Raw genomic sequence first — 11,057 nt, forward strand, 5'->3', positions numbered from 1 at the left:
ATGCTTTTTATTTAATATAAATACTCTGAAACGACGAGACAATGTGATATATCATCCTCAAAATCAACTGAGGGGGGAAAAAAAACATTTATTTGGTATTGCAAATGGCACATGAGCTGTAGAAGTATCCAGTGATAGTTACAGTAGATTACAATCATGATGAGCAGGAGACTGTACTGTGTGTCTAGTTGATTCATTTCTAACCCATGAGGTCAGATGTGTATGCGTGCCAGACTTCCATCTTCTGTATCACTTTTTGCTTTGGATGTAGCTTTCCAAAATTTTCGCCAACAAGTCCACCTCCTGGGAAAATAGAGAGCCAACATCAGATTACACAGAATCATCACCTCCGTCCGTTATTGAATAACTTGACAAATTGACAATGTTGGACATTGGTGGCACTCACCTGGTTTTTGGAGCGACTCTCGTGTGTGTCCACCTGCGCTTGTAACGCCACGCGCAGAAACTCTTGGAAGAGCTGTCCGAGCGCGCTCTGCTCCCCGGGGAGGGAGACCTCCAGCGCCCCATCGCCCGGCCCCTCCGCCGGGGGCATCAGGGGGGGATCCATCACGCTCTTCTTCCCCATGAAGTGTCCTGCCAAGTCAGACAGAATAAGGCTCGTCAATACAGACTCAAACTCGGAGACATCTGGCGGAGATGACCTGCCACATGAATCCACACATCGAGGTCGTTCCATGAGAAAAGAAAACGGGACAATGTGAACACGGATGTGGACAAAACCACAATTAGATGACATCTAATACAAATATGACTCTGCAACGAATTAGATTGGAAGACGATGAACTTACCTGTAGCCCAAAGATTGCCTCTTGGATTCACTTTTATTTTTGCAACTTTATTCCTAAGCTCAGTCAGGTCGAAGCTGACTGCAGTGGTAAAAGACACGAACGAAAATAAGACGAGATAAGTAAATAAGCCACACTGGCAAACGTTATTCAGCGTAAAGCCCCTCATCTCAACACGCAGTTTGCGAGCTGTCCTTCAGGGACCAGGTCTCCAAGCGTCTCCTGTTGGATTTATGTGTGTTGCTCAGAGTCGCATCCCGCTTTTATAGGCTCTCCTGGCCTGGGTAGGGCTCTCGTGTGCGTGTCACCAAGTCTGCTGCGCTCGTTGTCAAGTTTAACGAGAGCGCGTCTGTGCGTCTTTTACGCGCCGCGCGGATCATCTTCGGCTCAGGACAGACCCGAATGTTTGGTGGAAAATGAAAGCTGCCACCCGACCAGATTATAAGCAACATAGCAGTGCGCAAATACCTTATTCAGTTTGGGGATGGATTCATTTTGTTTCCCCCCTGTCTACAGCTGAAATGATTTTAATGGATTGGTTACGTGATATGGATGGAGGTACAATGCACAAACAGTAGTATATTTATATTTCCTAGAGGAACAACATTCCACAAATACATTCATAATGTTGTTATCGATCCATACACCAATACACCACAATAAAGCCCCCATGAATTGTAAATTGTGTTGTCAGATCCCAGAGATGCAGGTTCCCTCTAGAGCAACACATAGTCATCCCCTGCTCTCGGGGCCAGGCCTGGCCCCTTAGAATGAGTAACATGACATTTGGCCATTTGCAGCATGCCGCTGTGATCCCCATCAGTCCTCTGAGGACAAGAACCTGCTGATTCTCACTGCTAAATTAGAGCAGATAAGACAGACGGCCCCTGTGTCACTTCAGGGTGCTAAACTTGCAAGTTTGTGGCAGAGCTGCAGCTTGTGTCTTGCTCTTTCCATAACCTTTGGCATTCACACAACACATTTTCTTGTGAATTCAGACATTCTGCATGGCCGAACGTCGGTCCAATTAGAAAGTTGTCTCACCATCACGTCACCCCCCCCTAAATTCTGATTAGATGAATTGAGACAGTCGTGCTTCTGTGAAACACTGAACTTTTCCCAACAGATGTGATGGACATTTGCATCTGAGGCTTAGAACTGCATGATTTACATATCAAAGGGTGAAATTAATGTCAGGCCATACAGACGTGAGACTATGACCAATACTTTTTTTCTGTTCTCTCATGACAATACACCAAATGGAAGTTGACAGTGTAAGAGCATGATCTTATTTCTTATTTACTTAAGTGACACTGTGCAAGAAATGAATGTGGATATCAAATTTGTTTGGGTTTTGTAGATTACGTTTCATGGCTCCTAGAACTTAGGTTTGACCATGCAGTGTATTGTTTTTGTGAGGTTCCCCTGGCAATGAAAGCAATAAAACGCCCCACTTCACAACACATGGACTGTTGTTGAAGTTTAACAAAAACCCAAGGCAACAAATTTCAGTCCAAGGTCAAGAACCTCAATAATATCAAGTGGATCCACATTAAGATCGCATATGATTACATGCTGGTGTCAAGGGTTCACCTTGACTGCAAGAAGACTTCAGCGTGCTCACACAATGTAAACAAAGAGAGAAGAAACAAGGTTGCTACAAGAGCAACAGACCCACAAAATTAATTCTCTTGCAAAAAGTCTTAAAGAAATATTAATAGAAAATTTATCATCACCTGCAGCAAATACTGGACAAAAGACACAAGTTCACGTGAATGACTTTGATTCTGTATATTGATTAAAAAAAACTAAAAAGATGCAGCCACAATAAACAGTCCAATTTTGAAACCACATTTCCAGATTCCTCTATCATGTTGCAAAAAAAGAGACTGTTGAATTTGAGACAAGGAGTTGAAATAATCCATTGTGGATGGTAACCAGATTCCATATTTAATATCATTCAAATTCAGTTCTCATAAAATACTTCACATAATTTTTTTTTCCAAACACAATGATTCGACAGGAAAGAAACGAGACTTAATTAATCTTTAAGAATGCTGCTTCACATTCTGAGGATTACAAATAAAGATCGACTTCAAACTAAACATAGCCTAGTTCCCTCACAAAAATATTTTTAAAGCTTGGCCTTTTCAAATGTAAACACCCTATCCACATTTCTACAAAATGTTCAAGCAAATGGTACAAAAAAGCCAGTTGGGTTTGACAAAGTCTGAACTGAATTCTGTTTTGAAAGGCATGACTGAGGTTTCCTGGACGTAGTTTATCTTTCTCGAGTCCTGAGGTCTAGGTCCCTCACTCCCGGTGGACCAACACGAAGAGTCCCAGCATGAAGAGGACAGCATACTGCAAAAAAAACACAGGGAGAATTCGAATCACGCTTGAAGCTTTAAAGCGACTGAGCCAAGCAAATCTCGTCGATTGGGACGTGGTCGACAAACATACCTTGAACTTGGGATAATCATTCATGAGAATGGTGACAATTCCAATGTATGGCACAAACCTGGGAATGACACAATAATCACATAATCTAATTACAGGAATGCATGTATAATGTGGCTTAAGCTGTGACTAAACTCAAATCTATAGACAAACAAGTCCAGAGCTGCTACAATTAGTTAATGGATTAATTAGCAGAGCAACAGAAAATGAATCCTAAATTATATTGATAAGTAACTGATTTTCCCCCTAATTTTCAAGCTTCTTCGCATTTAAGGATTTTATGCTGTATGTCAAGTTTTAGAACTTAAACATCCAAAGAAGGAGAGAAAGGACTTCAGAATTTTAATGAATTATTTTTCTTGCCTCTGCTTTACCCCTAAAGCAGGGTACCTTGTCCCTGCTTTCAGGAATGAGCATCTGAGGGTCCTATGTATAAACCTGAGTGCTCAGTGTCCTTGAGAGGGACCCTAAGTACAAATGAAGAAGATGAACTGCTTAAGTCGCCCCTTATTCGGTATAAATTAAACAGCAAAACCTAATAGACCAACCTTAATCCTCAAATCTAAAACAGCGAAGACTTGAAATTGATTCTTTTTGCAGATGACCTTGTGAGACTGTCTTCAAAGAAAAAACAACTATGACTATCATTAATTTTGAGTATAAAAATACAGCTTTTTATTGTGTCCACCCACCGTGACACACACTTTTCTCTTGTATGTAAATGTTTTAATTTAATACATTGTCTGCTAGACGTTTCCAACTCCCCCCAATTGTCATTCTCCTCCAGTTTTGAGTCTGAAACATCTTATTGACATCGGTTGCCTCCACTACAAAGCAAAGGAAGATATCTGTACAATCATGCATTTCCCCAACCAGAGTACTCACCCCCTAGCTCGTCCCACCACATCTTTTTTCTCCAGCCAGTGTTGGCCCTGCTTGTACAGGCCTCTGTCATCCACTGCATTGTTGTCCCCTTTAGTTAAGAACTTAATGTCTCCATTTTCCCTGTGAACAAAGTATCGGCATGATTTAAGACCACAATATGTCGACACAATCTACGTGTAGATGAGGATACTTTCAACACAGTTAACGTCTATGAATTGCATTCTCAGGTGATACTTATACTCATACTGGAAGTAGAACTTAATCACGGGTAACAACATGTGTAGTCGTACTTTTCATGGATCTTTAGTACTCTGTGTACTATTGGGATCTCTCTGCCTTCTATCCTGAAGACAACAATCTCTCCGACTCTGATGGGATCTTCTACCCGGTTGGTCAGAAACAGCAGGTCTCCTCTGTGGAACGCTGGTTCCATACTCCCACTGAAATTGATGAAAAAATACACATTCACACTTACATATTTTACATGTTTAACTTTGATCAACATTATGCTATGCCAACCTCAACATTTGTTTAACAGACATTATCTACAATTTGTGGAAGAGAGATGTCTTTTAAAGAGGTGAAAAGAACTAAATTAGCCTTGGAAATGGGAGAACTTGTGCACCATTATTGCTGTCTGGCACTAAGATGTAGAAGTGTTGTTGTATCTGATATGATTTTTAAAAAAACAAATGGACTTTGGGCAGGCAGTCGAATGTGTATTCCACAATGGTGATAACTGTGTGACCTTAAATGTCCTGTTGTCCACAGGAGAGTCAAATGAACCTAATGCTGTGCTCGTACAATAGTAACGCGTGCAGCATTTCTTCAAGGTTGTTGGCTGTTTTGTTTGACTCAGACTGAGTGTGTGAAGTTCACCAACCAAGAGCTTTATGAAATAGATTAGCGTCGATGGCGATACGACAGAAGTATAACAAAAGGCAAGATGAAAACAAGAATAGATTGGCAGTTTTTCCTTTATGGTTTATGTGTTATAACACAGTGTACTTTCGCCACAGCGCGCCCACTGTAGTAACACCAGACATGGTGTATGTCGCTTTTGTTGCTAACAAAAGTTGTGTCCATGCAATAACTAACCATCGTGTGAAGTTTTTCCTGCTTCCCGGGGGGCAAGTAGCTGTTATCTCCCAACACGAATCCTCACCAGCAGAGGTTACACGTCACATTGAGGCGGAACTATGAGCAGAAGGAACCACCGTGTGCATTTCACCCACCTGAGCACGACAACAATGGGACTCTCGCTGCCAGTGACCACCATCAGTCCCTTCCAGATCATCAGCGCAGAGGACACGATCATACCAAAGTTCAGCACCTGGTAATAGAGCTGCAAGGGGACATGCAGAGAATGACATCTTCTATTAGCCACAGTCTTCAGAACACACGCGAGGCCTTGTAACTATCGTTCGTTACATCGTCCCTAAACAACTTGGTAACTCTTGGATTCGTTCCGAGATGTTCCCCTGATGAGCACATCTGGCGTCGCGGACCAGAGCTCCCACGACCACCACAGCAGCTAGCTGCACCGAGGTCCGGTTCATTGTTTCAACACGGTTCACCCAGAAGGCCTCCGCGCCGCGGGGAGAGGGACACGTGTGTGTGTGTGTGTGTGTGTGTGTGTGTGTGTGTGTGTGTGTGCGTGTGTGAGAACACTTTCACTTTGCAGGTCGACAGACTGTGGATCTGCACCGTGAAAGAGAAGAAAAGCGCTCGGCGGCTAGTTGACGTTAGCTCCGCGCTCTTCTCCGACAATACACCGACACCCCCCCCCCCGCCCCGGTCGCTAGCCCCGGAGTGAAGCTGGGACACATACCTGCCGCTTGTTCATGCGACGCACGTCGTCCAGAAAGTCTAGAGACAACATGGTTGCGAATACTACGGGGTTAGGAAGGAAAAAAGGCGCCCGAAATCACATGAAAACGTCCAGAGCAATGGACGTATGGACGCGCGGTCGGCCACCAAAAAGCTGCATCCGAATCTTCCGGGTGCGCTCGACCGGAAGTCCCGCCCCCACCGCGAGCGCTGTGTTGAGGTGTCAGTTCAGGATACGAGAGAGAGAGAGACACACACACACAACACACACACAATGTGTATACTGTTTATGTAATGAATATAAATCAATCCCAATGTTAGTGTAACTGTTTGTTGTGTTCCGTCCGAATGTTCGTACAATTGTATGTTTATGCTTCGGCAACATTGTTGTTTAAACTTTCATACCAATAAAGCTTGAAGCTAAACTAACTAAATTAGTTAGATTGATAGATAGATAGATAGATAGATAGATGTCCCATCCTTCCACCAAGTTTCAAGGAAATCTGTTCTGTGGAAAGGAAAGGCATAATCTCTTTTTAGCGGATTGGAAAAAATACTAACCAACACTGAATGATAGAACAACTGCACCATGATGCTACAGATGCTTAACAACCTCAAGACTCAGCTCAGAGTCACTTTTAGGTCCAAATTGTGCATTGGTTATGTCTGCATCCATTTGGGGTCATTTTTACTGGTATACCTGAAGAGTGTACTGTATGTCCAATTATACATTTGTGAGTGTTTTTTCTTCTTTAAACTCCTGAGAAAAAAATATTAATCTCTGTGGATTGGTTGCTGCAAGCGACCCCTTTCAGATTACACGTGATCATTTGAGCCATTGTTTTTATAAAAATATTGATGACAGTAGCTGTAAAAAAAATAAATCAAGCTTCTCCAAAAACATTCACAATACAACCTCTGTCTCTGTTTCTATATTTCAGTTAAATCAGATGTGGATGTTATGACTCATAAATCAAACATTTACTAATGAAAACAATCATTACATAGATAATTGATGGCATATTTATAGCTGCCTTTTAACGTTGGTAATCTCTATTCTGCAAACAAGTGCTTTAAGTGAATGCATGTGAGTTTACTTTCCACTACAACTTTAATTAACATCTGGGCTGTCTCATAATCATTACTGTAATAATCTGACTCACAAAAGAGAAAAATCTTTGTTGGCAAGTGACAAGCTTTCATAACAACTAATTATTAACTACTTTATTTTATCTTGGACCACATCTAATTTCCTAGCGGAAGTGCGTTTGACTGAGTGTAAGCAATAACATAATTGGTGATCACACACGTGAAAGCCACCTGCCATTTTTTTGTTGTTGATTCAACCTGTTCGTTACACATATGGCAAACGTGGAAAAGTCAGGCTTTATGTTGGCATTTATAAGAGTCGTATGTGCGTATGTGCCAAGACTGTGTTTACTGTGTTTTTATGATTTGTGTTTTGTTTTTCCCATTTGGTTTTCCTCTGACACAGTTTCAGATTCAGATGCAGTGTTTTGGAAATAACCTACATTTGAAATTAAAAAAAAAAAGTCGGCCTCTTTCAGCAGAATGTTTGGCATTTGTCAATTACAATTCCTCCAGCCAAGGACTTAAGTTACCTCAATTGCTCTACAGTTTGGTGTTCAAATATACTGTGCATATCATTTTTATCAAAACTCTTCAGTTATATGTGCAATATGTGCTGTGTGCAAGAACACACACGTGCATTTATCAATAAATCAAATCAAATCAAATCAATAGCAGCAGCTGTAAAGATCCCAAACACAGACACACAGTTCTGTCTATTCTTCTTTGGCAGTTTCTAATCTCAAATTGCTATCCTTGTCCTTGGGTATATCCTTAAAGACCAAAATAACTCAAATTTGCCTTGTTTTTATCCTGACATTCATACTGAATCAAAAAAGTGTAAACATTATGTGAAAAACTCAATATCATTTCACATTTTGTTTGTGGTATTTTTCACTTTGTTTGGTTGCTGAGACCTCTGACGAACTTCAAGATGCATTTGCCAAGATTCATGCAGGTCATGACCCCCACATCCCCCGCCACCCATGCAAAGGGCAGTAGTGGTGAGGGGATGCCAACTGCTCTCCTGCGGATATTAAAGGCTTGTGTTCTCGTTTGAGAGCGGCTGATTACATTTATACATCAGAGTCAATTTTGTGAGAACTTCCTTGAATTCTATGGTCACTTATGAGCTGGAGACTGCAATGATGCCATGGTTGGAAAAACCCTTAATGTGGCCCCGTGCCACTAGCCTCCTGCCAAAAGCTTCATAAATTTCTAGGTTTTGTTGAAGACCAGATTGTCAAAAAGCATGTGTATAATGGGATGTGGTGAGGGGTCGCACATAAACTTTACTATTATTAATGTGCATGCACAGTATGCTCTTGTTAAAAAAAATTATAATAAAAGAATCATTTGAAGATTGGAATGATTTGGTTTGGCATTGTGTCTTTTTTGGGTGGGGACAGGTTCTTTTTGCCTGGGGCCCCCAAAGTCCCTTGAAACACTGTTAAAGATTGTTGTTCGGCTTCTTGAACAGTAATGTCCCCACTAAGTCTAGATTCCATGTGATAACCTTGGTTTTTTATGTCAGATGTTGCAGATACTTCTTGACACCCAGATGTCACAAGCGGGGGCTGTGCTGAACCTTACGCCAAACAGTCAAACCAATATTTCCCCATTGATCAGAGTATTGTTTTGAGGATTTATCTTGTATCCTCACCTACTTTTCCTCTGTTAAATCTGAAAGGGAGATTGTACATCCCGATTCATCATGTGCCTATTCTGTACATGGATATACAGTAGATTTAATTCTGAGTAAGCCTTTAAATTCTCCCATGAGAGGATACAATGGGAGATAAGCATCTGAATGTCATTACTTCATTGTCATCAAAAGCTATCTTTGATATGGCAGATCAACTCAGCAATGACAGTCAATTTAGCGATGGCACAGAGACCAGTGGCAGCCTGCGACTTTTGGTGGACCGAAGATAAAACTTTTTTCAAATGCCAACTAGTCTGTGACATTTAGGGACGTGTGATCCTTTTCATATAATCTGCCCAAATGGTCACAACTACACTGGCCCGCCAATGGTAATTGAGGTCACACAGGCACAACAATGTGAGGTCAGAAACACAGGCAGCCTTGTGAGAGGGTGGTTTTTAGATACCACACTTGCCAGTCGCTGTTTCCGTTTTCACACGTTTTCCCCCCTTTGATTCAATGAGCTCTTATTGACATACATCCACACTGACATTCTATAAATAATGTTTGGTTAAGTGTAAATGTGTTGCTTCATATCCTGGCATAACCTTTCACAGCTTTTTTTAGACCAGTTTTTCCCTTTCTGTTGCCATTGCTACTGCTATCTCTCAAATCTAACGAAGCTGAAATGCAAATATGATCTTTTGTGTGGAGCATTTTCTTACATGTTGCTACATAATGAGTCTGCATGTGAGGCTGAATGCTGCAAATGTGGTTAATGGGCCACAGATCAAGTCTCTGGGGGTTAGAGCTTCACATTAACTCAACATTGTGTCTTATTAAATGAAACGGCAATTACTTGGGCCGAAATGTACACGTAAAAATTTCTTCAGTTGGGGACTAACAATTCTCTCATTTGTGGTGTCTTATCATGGGTATTAATGCTGAGATTACTCTGAGTGATCCAGTGCTCTTTATAGCAGAGCTACTCAGTTCAGCATGAAGAGCTGTGCCAGTGCATCTTTTCTCTGTAATTTCCCGGCTTCACTCATCATTTTTTCCCTAATATCTCAAGGAAACAGTTGGATTAAGGTATGTCTCACTTTCCGATGTTATTCCTCTCAGACAAATTTAGTGATAGTGATAATGTGTGTCAACAAGGTGACGTACATGATGATTTGAGAAAATTGACAGTGATATCTATCCATTTGCCACATCTTTTGGTCAGATAGACCATTAAATACACTATTAACAATTTGAATAGCAAAGGTGTAATTAATACTTCAATTATTTTTTTCCTTTTGTGATGAAAATGTTACTTTTTGAAATAAAAACAAAAGGTGTTTTGTGTTTTATTATTTATTTTTGCTCTATTGCCAATACAAATATATAAAACATAGCACAAAAAAACTGTCAAGGCGGGAGTATTTAGTGTTGTCAGATATAACTTAGACACTGAGAAATGCTTTTAACATCTTAGTTAATTTCCAGGTGAACCAAATAAAATATTTAAATCATTTGATATCACATGTGAAGAGGATTCTCACTTGCTTTGCTTTCCATCAGTGGTACGGTGATTGAACTAACAGTAGGTGGCAGGAGTGTCTTGTGTCATAATAGGCCCACTCTTCTCCATGTTGTTATCACACCTCACTCACGCTGGATCTCATCTGTGACCTCCGCGAGGCAGCGTCTAAGACACATCCCGTGTGGCTGGTCGGGTCCAAACGTACACCCACGTGCTCTGAACGGAGTAATTCATTTGAGTTGAGCAGGCTCAGTATCAGTGGACACGTGGGGGTAATTGAGATTTTTCTCTTTGTAAGGAAGATTTCCTTAGCTCAAAAGACAGGACAGGTTATAGAACAGGAGACTGGAGATCGGAAAAGCTTGTTACAAACAGGTCCATGCTGTATATCCATGTTATCCTGCAGGCTATGAGCTACTATTTAAGATAAGTACACTTAGGTAAGGTACAGTATAAGGTAAGTGTTTTTCACATTTCTTAAGTTCACTTTACACTCATTGGGACTCTTTAAGACCAAAACTATCGTACTGGAAAATCCTTCTATTTTTGTCCTATTGCTATCAGAAGAGTGGATATATCACAGATAAAAATAAGATACTAGCATCAGATATATTTACTCATTTACTATATTAACAGGATCATGCAGCTACCTCCCAGTAAGTTGTGTGATCTCTCCCCACTGTTGACACCATCCGACCCTCTAATGCTGACGGACATCATCAGAAATGATGCAAAGTTACCTTTTTTTTGTGAAGCGTGCCCCTAGATTCCTGGTACTGTTCACACATGTGCGTGAGAACACCGCTTACATAAA

The 11,057-nt window shown here is 41.0% G+C and overlaps 2 protein-coding genes across 2 annotated transcripts; both read right to left on the bottom strand.

Annotated features, from left to right (window-relative positions):
- Window positions 1-44: 44 nt before the first annotated feature.
- nmbb (neuromedin Bb) lies at window positions 45-1,112 on the bottom strand. Its single transcript, XM_035629072.2, has 3 exons — window positions 810-1,112; window positions 407-594; window positions 45-303 (listed from the first exon to the last, which is right to left on the bottom strand). The coding sequence occupies exons 1-3, from the start codon at window positions 973-975 to the stop codon at window positions 250-252; spliced, it is 408 nt and encodes a 135-aa protein (XP_035484965.2). The 5' UTR covers window positions 976-1,112; the 3' UTR covers window positions 45-249.
- Window positions 1,113-2,717: 1,605 nt separating this feature from the next.
- sec11a (SEC11 homolog A, signal peptidase complex subunit) lies at window positions 2,718-6,176 on the bottom strand. Its single transcript, XM_035629071.2, has 6 exons — window positions 5,983-6,176; window positions 5,387-5,496; window positions 4,442-4,591; window positions 4,152-4,271; window positions 3,270-3,327; window positions 2,718-3,170 (listed from the first exon to the last, which is right to left on the bottom strand). The coding sequence occupies exons 1-6, from the start codon at window positions 6,031-6,033 to the stop codon at window positions 3,120-3,122; spliced, it is 540 nt and encodes a 179-aa protein (XP_035484964.1). The 5' UTR covers window positions 6,034-6,176; the 3' UTR covers window positions 2,718-3,119.
- Window positions 6,177-11,057: the final 4,881 nt, after the last annotated feature.

This window comes from Scophthalmus maximus, chromosome 4 (genome assembly GCF_022379125.1).
Source record: "Scophthalmus maximus strain ysfricsl-2021 chromosome 4, ASM2237912v1, whole genome shotgun sequence".
NCBI lineage: Eukaryota > Metazoa > Chordata > Actinopteri > Pleuronectiformes > Scophthalmidae > Scophthalmus > Scophthalmus maximus.

Bases quoted from the DNA above. Each gene is read 5' to 3' on its own strand.
- sec11a (XM_035629071.2), bottom strand. From the start codon at position 6,033: ATGTTGTCTCTAGACTTTCTGGACGACGTGCGTCGCATGAACAAGCGG. The intron at 5,497-5,982 runs GTATGTGTCCCA...GTCCCCTTGCAG, and splicing joins GTCGCATGAACAAGCGGCAG to CTCTATTACCAGGTGCTGAA. The intron at 3,328-4,151 runs GTGAGTACTCTG...TGTCATTCCCAG, and splicing joins GTGGTGGGACGAGCTAGGGG to GTTTGTGCCATACATTGGAA.
- nmbb (XM_035629072.2), bottom strand. From the start codon at position 975: ATGAGGGGCTTTACGCTGAATAACGTTTGCCAGTGTGGCTTATTTACT. The intron at 595-809 runs GTAAGTTCATCG...CTGACTTGGCAG, and splicing joins AGGCAATCTTTGGGCTACAG to GACACTTCATGGGGAAGAAG. The intron at 304-406 runs GTGAGTGCCACC...CTATTTTCCCAG, and splicing joins AGAGTCGCTCCAAAAACCAG to GAGGTGGACTTGTTGGCGAA.